This window comes from Hemicordylus capensis, chromosome 1, assembly GCF_027244095.1.
Source record: "Hemicordylus capensis ecotype Gifberg chromosome 1, rHemCap1.1.pri, whole genome shotgun sequence".
NCBI lineage: Eukaryota > Metazoa > Chordata > Lepidosauria > Squamata > Cordylidae > Hemicordylus > Hemicordylus capensis.
The window spans coordinates 137,256,494-137,273,536 of NC_069657.1; the positions used below are offsets into that span (position 1 = coordinate 137,256,494).

The window sequence follows — 17,043 nt, forward strand, 5'->3', positions numbered from 1 at the left end:
TGCTCAACTGCTGACAGCTAAGGTCACCCGCCTGTTGCAAAGTTTTTCGGAATCGAAGTTTCAGCTCTTCTGGAGATAACGTATCCAGGACTTTCTCCAGTTCCTCCCAAATGCAATAACTGTACTTTGCCATACAAGCCGAGTAGTTAGCAACTTTTACTGATAAACAGGAAGTAGAATATAATTTCCTTCCCATAACATCTAGTTTTCTGCCTTCTCTGTCTGCAGGAGTTGTATGACATCGTCCAGACTTGGAGGAGGTAGCACAATCGATAACTAAAGAGTTCGGGACAGGGTGCTTAAACAGGTAGGTATTATCTTGCTCCTGAACCCGATACAGACCTTCAAGTCTTTTTGAAGTCGGTGTAGAAGTATGGGGGACTTGCCAAGCGCACTGTGCAGCATTGGAAATGATGGGCAACAAAGGAAGTGCTACAGGCTGCGCTGATTGTGACCTTTGCATAAAGTTATAGACTGGATCGTCTATAGTCTTAAGTTGAGAGGTAAGATCCAGACCCAACGCACTGGCCATGCGTTAAACATGTGAATGATATGCTTTTAATTCTTCCGTTGGTGACACGTGGGAAGGTGTTGCCACATCTGGAGATGGGTCCAATTCTATAGTTTCTGTGTCTGATTCGCAATCAGACAATCCATGATGACTTTCCTCAGAATCTGGGTCCGAAGTAGAATGGTGCGATGGAAGTTTGGGAGACGTCTCCCTCGGGTGGATAGGGGCTGGCAAAGGGTCAGTTTGTGCACTGGCGTTAGTGTAGCGTCTTGGGATTGTTTGAGTCTGTGCAGAAGTGCCCTGAGTTCTCGTCTGGGTGCTCACATTAGTAAAGATCCTTTCATGAGGAGGTGGAGCAGTCTCTGCTGAGAAGGCAGGAGTCTGTATCGAGGCCAATCCGCTGCGCCAAGCACTGTTTTCCTGAAAGTCATATCCCGCACCAGGAGAAGTGGTCCCTGGTAAAGCAGTCTCCATAGAAGGTGACACTTGATGACTGAAACCACAAGTGTGCCAAGGTGTTGAAGTTGTGAGTTGCACAGCAGTGAGTATTCATGGGTCAGAGGTGGAAGCATCTTCTTCAGAATGTGGAAAGCCTCGGAAAGTGGATGGCGTATTGTTAGAGGAGTCCAGCATTTTCAGAAGAGGATCTAGCTGTGGTGCATCGTCCTCCGTATCAGCTCCCTCCATAGTAAAAATCATAGGTGCCCGGAATCGTGGGGTTACAGCCGTGACATTTGTTGGCGTATTTAGTGTAGATATCTGGTCATCTCTCGAGGTTGATGGCGAACGGATCGGAGTAGGCGCCAGAACTAGATCCCTAGTGATCGATATTGAGAATGTTGTTGGCAGCATCATCAATGTTGAGGTTGACTCATTCAGTGGTGCGTCTCGAGTGTCTGTTGATATCGACACTGAGGTGCCTTGTCTCGATGTCGAGGCTCCGTGTGCCGCATGAGTTTCTACAGACTCCGTCGGTATCAAGACTGTCGATATTGAGGCTGTTGATGTTGAGTGGGACATAGGTCTCGGTGTCGACAAAGTTTTGGTTGGAGCTCCTGATGTCAAAGGAGCTGTCGATACTGGAGGTTGCGAAGAAGTCGGTATCGACGGTGTCGAAGTTGAATCTCCGGGAGCCGACGCTCTTGATGGCGAGACAAAGACCGAACTCAGTCGGAATCAACGCCCTCTCCGGGTACTGCACAAGAGTGCAGTACCCGGAGAGGGTGTTGATTCCGACTGAGTTCGAGGCCGTGTCTTTTTGGCGGGAACATCCGTGGCAGCCATTTTCTCACTCGGCCTCTTCGAGGACTTAGGGGACTTCGCGGAGGGCTTTGAAGTTTTAGACTGGGCCGGACCCAGGTCCTTCGAGCCATGCGCCTGAGGAGATTTTGAGGAGGAAGGCGCTGCCAAAAAATCATCATATAACGCGGCCCGTAACTAGAGCTCGCGATTCCTCCTGGTCTGCTTCGAAAAGGATTGACAGATCTTACAAGAAGAAGTTTTATGGGCTTCCCCTAGGCACAGTAAGCACAAGCTATGACGATCTTGTGAGGGCAGTTTAGCTTTGCACTCAGTGCAACGTTTAAAGTTCCGTTTCCCCATCGGGACGTCCATGTTACTCACTATCCGAGGTCAGTAGCCAGAGAAACAGTCCGATCTTTCGCCAAGCCAGAGGGGATTAGAGAAGCCAAACACAGTCTCAGTCCGGGTCAAAACGATATAATTCAAGTAAGCCGCAAGAGTCCGAGTCAAAATCCAGTGAATTCAAAAACGAAAGTAGCCAAGGAAACAAGCGCGAAGGAGCCGCAGAAACCAAGTGATTTCCACGGCAGTCACAAAGGAACTGAGCGGCCAGCGCTTCCTCCCGCCTTAAATAGCCATGTGGTCATGTGGGGCGGGGCGCAGGTGCCTGAAAGGAGCTGTATAAACTCGACACTGAGAGGCTTCCGCACAGGCACAGAACCCATTCTAATGCATATCAACGGATCCCGTACCAGATCTATAAGCAATTGTATTTTTGTATAAACTCCATTTCTGTGAAAGTATTGTAACATCTATGATTGACTTCCCTTGGCTTGAAAAAATTGTTGTAAATTGTGTTTTAAGTGTTTTTGCCATTAGAATTCTATTTTTTGTTTCTTCCTTTGGGAGATCTTTTGCTTAAAATATAGCTCTATAGGGTATAAAAATGATTTTGCATTCAGATCACTTAATTATTTGTAATCACAGAAGTGATCCAATCTGCAAAGTGATTGTTACATACCCTAGAGTTATGTTTCATTCCTTGCCTCCTGGGATCTGGTTCCCATTGTGAATCAGCACGGTGTTAAATCAGCATGTCTTAAAAGTCAGGAAATTATTTAGGAAAATATGTTTCTCACACATTGCTGAAACAAAAAGCATGAACTTTTCAAGATTAAGCACATACAGAATCCATTAATTTCAGCTAACTGTTAAAGGCTTACTTTAACTTCTGTTGAAATTGATATGTAAAAGCGTTTAACATTGGCTGGATCATGTACCAATACATTTTATTTTTTTCTTGAGTATTGGATAAGATCTTTCTTTTAAAAATGAAAAATATGTTCCATGATTAAAGTTCCTCATTGAATCCATTGTATTAGTTGGTTCTGCTGTTATTTACACCTTGTAACTATTTGGGATAGTTAGCAGAGACATTGGGCAAGGGGAAGGAGAGGAAGGCAGTGAGGGGCCCATTTTAAAATCTCGTCTCCAGGCCCACTCCAACCTTGCTACACCCCTGATCAGAAATATTTTATATCAGGCAAATGCAGTTAAACAGGTTGCTTACCTGTAATTTATGATCTGGAGGTGATCCATTGTCATTCATAAGAAATGGGTTACTGTGCCTGAGCAGCAGCGACTTTCTGGATGGATTAATTAGCTCCTCTCTGGTGCACCTCCCTGCCGTGCACATGTTCAGTGCATTCCTTTCAGCAGCCGGGCACCATTTCAATTCAGTTTCTTGCAGAGCGCCTGATGCTCAGGCATTCCTTGAAGTGTCCAATCAACTGTCCATACAGTTTAGTTATCTGCCAATTTTACAATGCTGCAACGGGGAGGTACGAGTGGGTCTCATGAATTACAATGGATCACCTCCAGATCATAAGTTACAGGTAAGCAACCTGTTTATCTGGAAGTAATCCGTTATCATGAGAAATGGGTGACTAACCAGATTTCCCCTCCATGGCGGAGGGTGCAGCCATTCCACCCACTAATCTAGAACTCTCTTCAGTACCTCTCTTCCAAATTTCACTTCAGCAGGCATATGTAAGTCTATGGCATAATGCTATATAAAAGGCATATGTGTAGTTCAACTGGAAACTGCACACAGGTCCTTAAAATGGACGGAGACCAGATAAGTGAGCAGCTGAAGTAGCGTATGCTCTCGTCACCATCTTTGGAAGTTAACGGTTCTGTAACTTGTATGTTAAGAAAATCAGTTCAACTAACCATGAGAGTCTCTGTTGCGATATTGGCATACCTTTATTTTGCTCTTCAACAGAACAAAGAGCAGCTTTGTACGCTGAAAGTCTTTTGTTCATTTCAGGTAATGGAGAAGGCAATGCCTGACATCCAATGAATGCAAAGTTCATTCCAGGCGTATCTCAGGATCTTGAAAAAATGATGGAAGCATGATATTTTTATTTAAGTGAAAATATGTTACCACTTTAGGTAAGAAAAACGGGTCAGGATGCATAACCACCTTGTTAGGGAAGAACTGCGTATACAGTACATCCACTCTTAAAACAGCCATTTCACTAACACAGTAATTATGATGATGAGAAAAGCAGTTTTCGGTGTCAAATAACACAAACTTGCCTCATGAAGTGGTTCAAAGGGAGCTTACATTAGTGAAGACAGTACCAGACTCCACTGTTCAGCTGGTGGTGTATGAGGGTATAGGTTATTAATACCCCGCAGAAACCTTTTGCACTGAGGGTGAGAGAAGGTGGTCTTGCCTTGCCAGCCCCCATGCTTAGCTGAAATAGCAGCAAGATGCACCCGTAAGTATACATTTGCCAGACCAGATTCCTTCAGACAATAGGACTTGAGCCATGGAAGCTCTGAATGGGTCAAATCCATGGTCCTTGGCATAGGTGGTAAAACGCTTCCATTTACTAGTGTAACATTTCTGTGTAGATGGTCTACAGCAGTTTAGTAGGATTCTCTTCAATAACCGACCTTCCACACCGTGAGCTGAAGAGCCAGATGTAGTATTCAACCTCTGTCTCTTGTTAACAGATCTGAGTTGAGAGATAGATGGCAATAATTGTTTCCCGTCAGTCTGAGTAGTGATGCAAACCACTGCTGGCGCGGCCACCATAGCGTCACTAAAATAGCTTTCACACCATCTTGTATCAGCTTGCTCAGAACCCTGTTGACTAGGGACAGTGTGGGGGAACCTATACAGTAGACCCATGTTCCAGTTGTACTGAAGAGCATCCTAGAGACACTCACCCAATGCCCGCTCTAGAACAGAATTGCAGAAATTTCCTGTTCTCTTCCGTTGAGAACATATCCACCTGTGGAATCCCCCACATAGCGGTCAAATGGTCCAGGCACACTTGCTTGAGCCCCATTCATGATGTTGATTCTCTAATGTCCTGCTCAAGTTGCCTGCTAAGATGTTCTCCACACCCTTGATGTGGATGGCCTTCAGGAACACATCTTGGGGAATGCACCAATTCCAAAGTTATGTGCTTAGCAAAGTTGTGTGCACCAATTCCAGAAGTTGTGTGTTGAAACTGTGCCTACCTGATTGACATAGGCAATCACCATAGTATCGTCCACTGGAGCTCAACCGTAGAGTCTTTTATCAGGGATGCAAAAGATTTCAGGGCCAGAAACGTCACCATCAGCTCTAGGAAGTTGATATGCATCTTCCGCTGTTGTGTTGTCCACAAGCCCTGAGGTTTGATGACTCCTGCAATGTGCTCCCCACCCCGTCCAGGAGGCATCTGTTGTCATCCACCTTGTTAGAGTTGGAGGTTCAAAAGATATGCCTTGAAGTAGGTTCTCCCGCACTTTCCACCATCACAAGGACTTTAGAACAGGCAGGGGGACTTCTAGCAGCATCAACTGACTGTCGACATTTGGGAGAAATGACTGCAGAAACCAAGGTTGTAGTTATCACATACATAGGTGAGTATGGAGGACAGTTGCTTTGCAGGAAGCCGTTAGGCCGAGCAACCTCTGAACTTGTTTGGTCTGTTGGTGCAGTTAGTTTTCTGTTTCCACCAGAGTACAAATGTGAATATATCGTTCCTCTGGTAGGTATGCCTGTTTCGCCAGTGCATCCAGCACTGCTCCAATGTAGTCTATTGATCTTGTTGGTTGTGGTTTCGACTTGGCCAAATTGATCTGGACTCCCAAGTCCCTCAACAGACACAAGACATACTGGATGTGGGACTCCAATTCTGACCTGTCTTGGTGTACTAGGAGCCAGTTGTCAAGGTGACGGATTACAATACTTTGTGTGTGCAAGTAAGCTACAACTGCTACCATACAGAGGGTAAATACCCTTGGTGCCTTAGACAAACCAGAGGGCAGGACCCTGTACTTCCGATGGCAAAATGCAAGCACTTCCCATGGTTGTGTTGAATTTCGATATGAAAATATGCATCTTTGAGATCTACTGTAGCAAGCCACTCCTCCCAGGTGAGGACTAGAGAATTCTTTGCAGCGTTGTCATATGGAACTTGCAAGTATTGATGAATTGATTGAGATCCAGGAGATCCATAATTGCCCTGATCCCGCCATCCCACTTTGGAATGAGGAAATAACGCAAGAAGGAAATAACACAAGAAATAACTTCAGCTGGTTCGTCCACTGCACTGGCACTATCACTCTCTTTTCTAAAGTTCATATTACTTCCCATAAAGAGGGAGTTGGGGTAGTGATCTTCATGTCCTTGAAGCATGGTAAAGTTTCAAACTCAACTGCCTAACCTGAATTGATAATTGACAATTTACACCTGTTATCTGGTGCCATGCTGGAGCATGACTGGCTAGTCTGATGACATGGGGTGGCAAAAGAGGTGTTATTACAGGTATGCCTGATAGCCAGTACTTCAGTGTTCAGTACCGAAGGAGATAATGTTATGTGCGGTGGATGATCTTGGGAATCAAAGGGACTGCTTGGAGGCATCTTTCCCAGGATGGGGTCCCTGATTTGTTCTTTTGCCCAAAGCCCTTTTTGTGGTATGGCTTATATTGCTTCTTATGTTCTTTATGGTCTTGATACCGGGAACCAGAATGTTGCCATTTGAAGTTCCGGTAGCAGGAAGAACTTAGCGCAGTTGTCGTTGATGAAACACTCTTTGCTGTAAATCTTGACTTTTTAAAGTTCTCCATTGTTGAATCTGTTGAAGCACTAAAGAGACTTTTGCTGTTGAATGGCAGATTTCCAATGCAATCTCTCATGACGTTCTGCTGGGTTGAAGAGTGTAACCAGGCATGGCACCTGAGAGACTGCAGTGGTCATTGTCCTAGATTCTGTTTCCGCCAAGTGGAAACATACTTAAAACATACTTAGCTGCTGTCTGGTAAGTTCAGCTGATTTGTTAAGTACAGTGAGGGAAATAAGTATTTGATCCCCTGCTGATTTTGTCCGTTTGCCCTCTGACACAGAAATGACCAGGCTATAATTGGAATGGTAGGTTTCTTGTAGCTGTGAGAGACAGAACAACAACAAACAAACCCTCAAAAGCCCAATGCCCAAAAGTCAGCGATGGATTTGCATTGTAGTGAAGGAAATAAGTATTCGATCCCTTCACAAAAGATGTCTTAGTACTTGGTGGTAAAACCCTTGTTGGCAATCACAGAGGTCAGACGTTTCTTGTAGTTGGCCACCAGGTTTGCACACAACCCAGGAGGGATGTTGTCCCACTGCTCTTTGCAGATCCTCTCCAAGTCAGAAAGGTTTCGAGGCTGATGTTTGGCAACCCGAACCTTCAGCTCCCTCCACAGATTTTCTATGGGATTAAGGTCTGGAGACTGGCTGGGCCACTCCAGGACCTTCATGTGCTTCTTCTTGAGCCACTCCTTTGTTGCCTTGGCTGTGTGTTTGGGGTCATTGTCATGCTGGAATACCCATCCACGACCCATTCTCAATGCCCTGGCTGAGGGAAGGAGGTGCTCACCCAAGATCTGATGGTACATGGTCCCGTCCATCGTCCCTTCGATGCGGTGAAGGTGTCCTGTCCCCTTAGCAGAAAAACACCCCCAAAGCATAATGTGTCCACCTCATGTTTGACGGTGGGGATGGTGTTCTTGGGCTCATAGGCAGCATTCCTCCTCCTCCACACACGGCGAGTTGAGTTGATGCCAAAGAGCTCGATTTTGGTCTCATCTGACCACAACACTTTAGCCCAGTTCTCCTCTGGATCATTCAGATGTGCATTGGCAAACTGCAGACGGGCCTGTACATGTGCTGCCTTGAGCAGGGGGACCTTGTGGGCACTGCAAGATTTCAGTCCTTCACAGCGTAGTGTGTTACCAATTGTTTTCTTGGTGACTATGGTTCCAGCTGCCCTGAGATCATTGACAAGTTCCCCCCGTGTAGTTCTGGGCTGCTTTGTCACCGTTCTCATGATCATTGCAACTCCACGAGGTGAGATCTTGCATGGAGCCCCAGACCGAGGGAGATTGACAGTTATTTTGTGTTTCTTCCATTTGCGAGTTATCGTGCCAACTGTAGTCACCTTCTCACCAAGCTGCTTGGCGACAGTCTTGTAGCCCAGACCAGCCTTGTGCAGGTCTACAACCTTGTCCCTGACATCCTTCGACAGCTTGGTCTTGGGCATGGTGGTGAGTTTGGAAGCTGAGTGATTGCTTGCTTCTATGGACAGGTGTCTTTTATACAGGTACTGTAACAAGCTGGGATTAGGAGCACTCCCTTACAGAGGGTGTTCCTCATCTCAGCTTGTTACCTGCATATAGTGAAAAGACACCTGGGAGCCTGAAATCTTGCTGGTTGATAGGGGATCGAATACTTATTTCCCTCACTACAATGCAAATCCATCGCTGACTTTTGGGCACTGGGCTTTTGAGGGTGTTTGTTTGTTGTTATTCTGTCTCTCACAGCTCCAAGAAACCTACCATTCCAATTATAGCCTGGTCATTTCTGTGTCAGAGGGCAAACGGACAAAATCAGCAGGGGATCAAATACTTATTTCCCTCACTGTATCTTCTCATATTTAGACATAAAATCTTTTGGTTTCAATGAGGAGAGTTCCTTGGGTAAAGAGTCCCACAGGTAATAATTGTAGTATTCCATATAGGATGCATAATTCTCAATTTGAATAGATAAGGTCACAGTCAAGTAAACGCAGCGTCCAAAAACATCCAGCTTTCTCCCTTTATCTTAAGGGGTGGAATGACGGTGGCCTGATTTAGACAGGGCTGCACATTCTATTACTAAAAAGTTTGGAGTAGGATGCTTTAAAAAAGTATTCTCCTCCTCTTGGATACAGTACAAACTCTCTAAATGTTTTGAAATCAGAGTAGAAGTTTGCAAAACTTCCCACACTGTTTTGGCTGCTTTAGAAATCACTGGTAACATGGGAAAGGTGACAGGTTGTGTTGATTGCACTGAGGCCATCATTTTGTAAATGGGATCCTCAAGGTCTGGAGTCGGTCATTTTATTTCCAGTCCTAGAAACTCAAGCATTGCTGTATCATTTTAGTGTAAGATTTCAATTCCTTGTTAGGTGAGGTTGAAGTTTTCTGGGGTACATCCAAGGGTAGATCTGAAGGATGCTCTACAATTCCCCCTTCATCAGTGTCTGGGTCCAATGAATTGGAGGAATCATAAGAGTTGTCAGATGGTATAGGAACCACTTCTGGAACCGATACTGAAGCACCCACCAGACGTTTGGGTGGAGGTGAGTGTGAGTGATCTCCAGCAGGAGGTTGTGTAATCGGACACTGAGATAAGGATGATGCTGCAGGTGTAACAGGCACATCCACTGGAAGAGGGGTAGTCTGACCCCACGGCTTACTTCCATGGTCACTGCAGGCATAGGATAAGGCAGGGGAGGGCTGCAGGCTGAGGAGGCAGCATACGTTGCTGTACAGGAACAGGTTGTTGTCATGCAATATGGCCTTGCAGCATATGCTGCACCCTCCATAATTGAAATTCAAGTCCAGTTGAGTCACCAGAGACATTGTGTGTCTAAATCCACACATGTGTAAAGGGTCCTTTTGTGGCACCGAAGATTGCAAAGGGCCAAATGTAGAAGATGGCCTCCACAAAGTTGCAGTAATGGTGGGCGGCAAAGTTGCAGTCGATACAGCTGGTCATACAGGTTGGAAAGGGGTGAGACCCGTTCCAGTTATTGCACTTATAAAAGGTAGCAGGGATGGAGTTTTAGGAGTTGAATCTCCATCTGCATCCACATCAACGTCCAAGCCACCACTTAAAAACCCCTGGAACGTAGAGCCAGGAGGAGTACTGGTGCGAGAGTCCAACATACTCATTAGTGACTTTGCAGTGCTTTGATCAATGAAGGTATCATCAGTATTGTCAAATAATAGGAGACCTCACAGGCATTTATGCTGGAGACAAGAACAGAGGTTTGTAGGAATGTGGAGGCACTGCTGCCAATGGTGAACTCAGAATATTCCATTGAGTAGATCCATGCTCAACCTCAGCCACCGATACCAATGCACTTGGTATCAAGGTCAACATCGATACTGACATGGCCATCAATGTCGATGGGCCCAACAGAGGGCCAGCAGATAAAGAGGTTCTCAACAAAGAGACTGGTAGTGGAGGATCCATCGATGCCAACAAATCTTGACATTGAAACGACGTAGGCGAGGGAGTCCTCGATCTCAGTGGATGTAGAGTCTTCGACATGTTTCTTCGGAGGTGGAGAGTCAGTGTCAGAAGAGACTTGATGATGTTTACGTTTCTTATGTCCAGCATCGGAGCTTCTTGGCTTCTTAAAGACGATCTCTTCCAGGCCACTCGCTAGGATTTTAGAGTGTGCAGGCACAGACCTGACTCCAACATTGAAGATGTCGATTTCAGCACTGAGTCCATAGATGCTGACGGATGCTGCTCTGAGGCGCAATGATTGATTTTTTGAAGTTTGTTTTGAAAACAATTCTGCATGTGGCCTGGACATGCTGTTCACCCAAACACAACAGGCACAGCTCATGTTCATCAACAGAAGGCAATTTCACTACATCAAGAGCAACGTTTGAAAATAGTTTTTCTCTCTCAGCTCTCTCCATTCTACTGGCAAAGCCGTAGAATTCCAAACAAACAAGTCCAACGTCCAAAAACCAAACAACAGTTCACGTACAGTCCGTAGTAAAAAACACAGTCAAATCCAATAGGATAATGCTTTTCTTTTCTAATTACTGAGGAGCAATAACCTGAAGGTCTCCACGCATCAGCAGTCGAAAAGAAACTGAATCAAATGGCGCCCAACTGCTGAGAAAAAAAGGCACTGAGCATGTCCATGGCAGGGAGTGGCACCAGAAAGGAGCTAATTAATCCATCTGGAAGGTCCCCGCGCAGGCGCAGTAACCCATTTCTCAGGATGACAACGAATCACTTCCAGATTAAACTTTTTCAAAGATGACAGCCTCACATAATTGATTCTGAACATTGAAAAAGGAAACAGTCATACTTCAAAAGCTAACAATAGCCACACACTGAAAGAACCACCCTGTTCATCTTTAATTTTTATATAAATTCTCTTGTTGAGTGTATGGATAAGTCGGATTTCCACCCTCCTATACTAGCCAGTAAATTTATAGCGGTTTTGCTGTATGCTAACAACGCGGTCATTTTATCTAGGGCATCTGTTGGCATGAGAAGAACTTTCTGTAGGCTAGCTCAATATTGTGAAGAGAAGCACTTCTCCAGTAATGCTCCCAAATTCAAGAACATGGTTTTTTGCTAACAAACAAACAAAAACACCCAAGAGACATGTCTGGAGGATTAATGGAGAGGTAATACCTGTGAATGGTCTTTAGTAAAAATTGTTTCTGGAGGGCCCATTAAGAGCATGCTATAATTATTGCTCAGAAAAGTGCTTCTGCTATCTTAAAGTTTTTCTTCCATAGAGGTGGCCACTGCATACCAACTGTAATTAAGGCTTATGAGGCCAAAGTGCTTTCACAATTGCTGTACAGTGCTGCTATTTGTGACCAGCATACTTTTAAGCAAATGGAGATGGTCCAATCAAATTTTTTTACATGCTTCATTCTCAGCTCCTAAATGTATGTTATTCTGCAGCTGGAGGCCCATCTAATATGTGTGGAAGCCAAAGTTTAGATGTATGTATTTAACTTCTGGATTAAAATTGTTTTCTCCTCCAAAGGACTAGCCTCCCTCATTTTGTAAGAAGGCTTCCAATCTAGTTGGTGTAAACTGCTGTTATGCTGGGCAAGCATAAACTTTCTACTCAAATTTTAATGCCTCTGGGTCCTAATGCGGCCAAAGGGCTTATAAAACAACATATAGCAGACATTGGAAAGCAGAGCTATTTGGCACGAATCTCTGCAAGAAACTTCCTTGGTAGTTTTACAACCTACCATAAACCAGCCCACTATTTAATGAGCATAACTACTCTGTCCCAGAGAAGGGCTTTCTCCCTTGCATGCTTTAATGTACTTCCATTGGCAATAGTGGAAGGTAGAAATCAAAAAATCCCTATCACTAACCAGATCTGTCCTTGCGGCCAAGGTGTTGAGACTGTGACGCACATCTTTTTTTATTGTTCACTTTTATAGGGATATTCGTATCTCCCTTATCTCTCCCCTTATATTAAATATCCTTCGGATGATGGATATGCATCTTTTTTGTTAGCTGATAGTTGTGTACCCATAATGTGTGTGGCCAAATTCTGCATGGCTGCATGTAAGATTAGGTCTGAGCTGGTTTGCATTATCAGTATTATGAAGACGCTAACATATTTTGTACTATTTGTAATTTTTTTTACTGTGATTTGTATTGTTGGGTCAATGACCGTAATAAAGTATCTATCTATCCATCCATCCCAGAAAGAACCAATTCTTACCTTTAGATACCAGCCAAGGAAATGAGCAGGAACAAATCCATCCAATTTGTCCTATAATTAAAGCAGAAAAAAAACTAGATTACAAGTATTAGACAAATTTTTCCTTGGGCAAAGCAAATCAAGATTGACAGTGACTACTACAGCATAGACCAATGGTGGTCAAATGGAATACTGTACTTACAGTAAAATATGAAGTATTTCAGGTACTTAATATTTTTAGCACAATAAGACTTTGTATTGTTTACTTCTACAAAACAAAAGGAAAAATATCTTCATATAGTTATCTAGATAGATATAAACATGTCTCATCGTTGCTGATTTTTAATGGTACATTTGGACAACTCATTTTCTTATCCCAAGTAGTGATGAGGTTTCATAATTTATTTATTTTTACACTGTGGTGAAATCTACTGACCACAATGCAGCCAAAGCTGACCACCTTGAAGTTCTACTGATTTTCATTAGACAGGGAAGCACAAGTTTAAATCTCTAGTGTTGAAATCAATCAACAAAATGGCAAAATGCTTAAAGGAAGGTAGGATGCCTCCTTGTTTAAAGGAGGCAATTATTAGACTTCTTTTGAAGAAGTCTACACTGGATCCCTCAGAGTTAGGCAATTATAGGCGTGTCTCCAATCTCCCATGGTTGGCCAAGGTGATTGAGAGGGTGGAGGCTTTTCAACAGGCAGTCTTGGATGAAACAGATTATCTAGACCCATTTCAAACTGGTTTTCGGGCAGGTTATGGGGAGGAGACTGCTTTGGTCAGCCTGTTGGATGACGTCCAAAGGGGAATTGACAGAGGGAGTGTGACTGTAGGTCCTTTTGGATCTCTCGGTGGCTTTCGATACCATCGACCAGGTTATCGTTCTGGATCGCATGTGGGGACTCAGTGTAGAGGACACTGTTTGCAGTGGTTCCGCTCATATCTCAGGCAGATTTCAGAAGATGTTACTTGGAAACAGCTGCTCTACAAAGTGAGAGCTTTGGGATGGTGTCTCTCGGGGCTCCATTTTGTCTGTAATGCTTTTTAACATCTACATGAAACTGCTGGGAGAGATAATCAGGGGCAGGAGCATAGGGTCCACTGGACAAGGGGGGACATTTGTCCCTAGGCCCAAAGGGTCTGGTGGGCACCCCAAGGCCCCTCAGCCAGTCCCCCTTGCCCTGCTCACCCTCCTGCTTGCTGGCTGAGCGAGCGAAGCAACCTACAAGCTGCTACAGCTCCTTCCATCTCCATCTCTCAGCTGTTTGGCGGGTGGGTGGGGCTTCCAGAGAGGCCTCGCTGAAATCTGATGCTCTCCAGGCAGCAAGGGAGGAAGGGAGGAGAGAGGCAGGCAGAGTGGCCAGCGCTGGCTGCCCTTGTCCATAAAAGCTCTCTGCAGACCATCTGCCTAGTCCAGCCCAGCTCTTGACTGCTTAGTAACGGAGGTATAATGCGATTTCCTTTTTGTGGTCCCCCCCGACCGGATATTTAGGGAGCGGCTTGCCATAGGGCTTTGATATTGTGAGGTAGGGAGAGGCAGGGCAGATTGAGAAGACTTCAAATATTTAATTTGAAACAGATTGGGGAATTTGCTGGTTTTTAATACATTTTTTAATTTTAAAACCTATCCAAAGGAAGTCCTATCCAAAGGAAGTCCAAAGGAGCCCCTGGTGGCGCAGTGGTAAAACTGCTGCCCTGTAACCAGAAGGTTACAAGTTCGATCCTGACCAGGGGCTCAAGGTTGACTCTGCCTTCCATCCTTCCGAGGTCAGTAAAATGAGTACCCAGAACATTGGGGGCAACATGCTAAATCATTGTGAACCGCTTAGAGAGCTTTGGCTATAGAGCAGTATATAAATGTAAGTGCTATTGCTATTGCTATAACTGGCTTCTTTCATGGCAGAAAATTACAAAAACTTTTGGAACGAACTCTGTGTGTGTCTGTGTGTGTGTAAAAGAGAGAGAGAGAGAGAGAGAGAGAGAGAGAGAGAGAGAGAGAGAGAGAATGCACTATGTTCAAGTTAGTTTGCAACATAGGAAGCTGCATTATACTGAGTTAGACCATTGGTCCATCTAGCTCAGTACTGTCTACACAGACTGGCAGTGGCTTCTCCAAAGTTGCAGGCAGGAATCTCTCTCAGCCCTATCTTGGAGATGCCAGGGAGGAAATTTGGAACCTTCTGCTCTTCCCAAAGCGGCTCTGTCCCTTAAGGGGAATATCTTACAGTGCTCACACATCAAGTGTCCCATTCATATGCAACCAGAGTGGACCCTGCTTACCTAAGGGGACAAGTCATGCTTGCTACCACATGACCAGCTCTCCTCTTTCTCAGAAGGTCTGAGCGGGGATGTGGGGGGGAGCCAAGATGGCAACCAGCTAAGAGCTCAATTCCCAAACTGGATTTTTCCCCTCCCTGGGCATGCCTTCCAAGGGCTTGTCCCCACCCCCACCCCCGCTCTGGGTGAAAAAACGATCTCGCAAGAGCCCTACCAATGACAATGAAGGACAAGTAGGAAAGAAGCACAACTAAGGATTGATAAATTCAGGAGCGTAATAAGGCTGGAGTGTGCCCAGAGACAAAATTTTAAAATGGGCCCCTCGCTGATAAACACACACACACACACACACACATACTTCACAATATATAGTCATGTGATTTGCCTCTGGGGGGGCCCTCGAGGCGTGGGGGCCCCCAGGCAGCTGCCTCCCCTTGCCTAATAGTAGTTACACCCCTGGACAACTTCTTCTCCCCCACAGAAGCAGTGACAGGAGATACATTTACTGTGAGAACAGGATATAAGTTTAGTAGTATAAACTCTGCCCACCCATTCCAGATTCTTATAAACATAGCAAGTAGGACTCCCCACCACCAGGGTGGATAAAAACCAATGATTTTTTTTAAATTTAAATCAATTTTTTTAAATAAAATGCCTTTTGAAGAAAAAATCTAAAGATAGTTTTCTATTTAAGATACATTATAGTCCAAAGGTATTCATCATGAAATAAGGATTAATTTTTAATTATGCAGCATGAGGCTGTATATATGAATTGCTTAAAATTTTTGGTAAATGAATTCCATTAATCCATTCACAATGTCATGCTCTTCCAGAGGTTTCTGTAAGATTATTTTGGGCAATTTTTCTATCGAGAAGAGGACCAAAAATGAAACCTTCATCTGGCTGTAAATATTAAGATTATACCAGCAAGAATGAGTCCTTATGTAAAAAACCATGATTTCAATCTAGTCTTGCTGACTAGTGATTTAAACCATGATTTTAATCGATCTGATTTAAATCAAATCTACCCTGCCTACCACTACCAAATTAATTGCCATTCCCAACTTCTTACTAAATTTATATCCTTTCTCCAAGGAGCCCAGAACAGTGTACATGGATGGCTTTTTTCACAACAACCCTGTTAGGTAGGTTATCATGCAAGGGAGTATTTAGATCCCACTCAGGTTGAATCATGAAGGTTGAACTCTAAATGCACGTGTGCACACACTGCCTCCCTGTAGTGCTGCCCTGGGCAAAACACATTCTGCACACACATGAAAAAAGTTAAGAGCTTACACTGAAGGAAGAGTTGTTTGCTTGTTTTTTGTTCTTGTTTGTTTCTGTAGCCTAAGCTTAATTATGGCCAGTGTATGCCTCTGATTAGTATCAGCAGCTTGTAAGGAGGGCGGGTGGTGGATTTGTGGGGGCGGGTTTGCTTGCTTTTTGCTCTTTGATTGCTTGTGTGCTTGCTTGTTTGCTTCTGCAGCCTAAGGTTAGCCATGGCCAGTGTGCCTATGAAGGAGGTAGGACAATTAATTTGGCGGAGGTGGTGAGTCCTACTTGCTGTTGAAATGTTAAAGAGGCCCCACATGTGCTGATTGGCCCCCAGCCCCACACACCCCTGGGACAACCCTGGCCTTAGGTAGAGTGGGTAAAAGATCCCAGCATGAAGTGTTAGGACAGATCTGAACTTTAGCAGTGGTGAATAGGTGTAGATTTACATCAATACACTTTGAAGGGCAAATAGCAATTAAATAATTCAACTCCAACCTTAACGTGGGTAGTTGGGTTACAGATGAATGAACATGATCTGGTCAAGACAGAAGTTAATTGGTGGTTACAAGAAGCAAGTATATACTTTTCTAAAAAAACACCACCAGAACTCTGTCAAGAATTATTGAATTCAAGTATCTATAAAAATCAGCAACATGCATCTAATTTGCACAACTTTATTTTACATAATTTGGTTTTCTCCAAGCCATGGGGAAGGGCAAAGACCTATATAGGGGAATGAAACTTGCTTCCCGACCACTGAAAACTGTATGCAGCAGTAACCATTGCTTTTAATATTTCATTAGACATTGCCCACCAACTCTCAGGCCCATCTCCAGAGCCTGAACGGCTGGAAACTTGCTTTTTCCTTTTTTGAAAAACAAAACCCAAGATTCTCAGGAAGTTGAGTTCTGTATTTACATGGAATTACAGAACAT

At 44.3% G+C, this 17,043-nt stretch overlaps 1 protein-coding gene across 3 annotated transcripts in view; it reads right to left on the bottom strand.

Annotated features, from left to right (window-relative positions):
* PTDSS2 (phosphatidylserine synthase 2) overlaps positions 1-17,043 on the bottom strand; it is a 95,786-nt gene that overhangs the window by 38,852 nt on the left and 39,891 nt on the right. For all 3 annotated transcript variants that reach the window (XM_053265802.1, XM_053265793.1, XM_053265813.1), the window contains exon 6: positions 12,573-12,623. In XM_053265802.1, the coding sequence (XP_053121777.1) occupies positions 12,573-12,623 (51 nt within the window). The remainder of the gene's footprint in view (positions 1-12,572; positions 12,624-17,043) is intronic.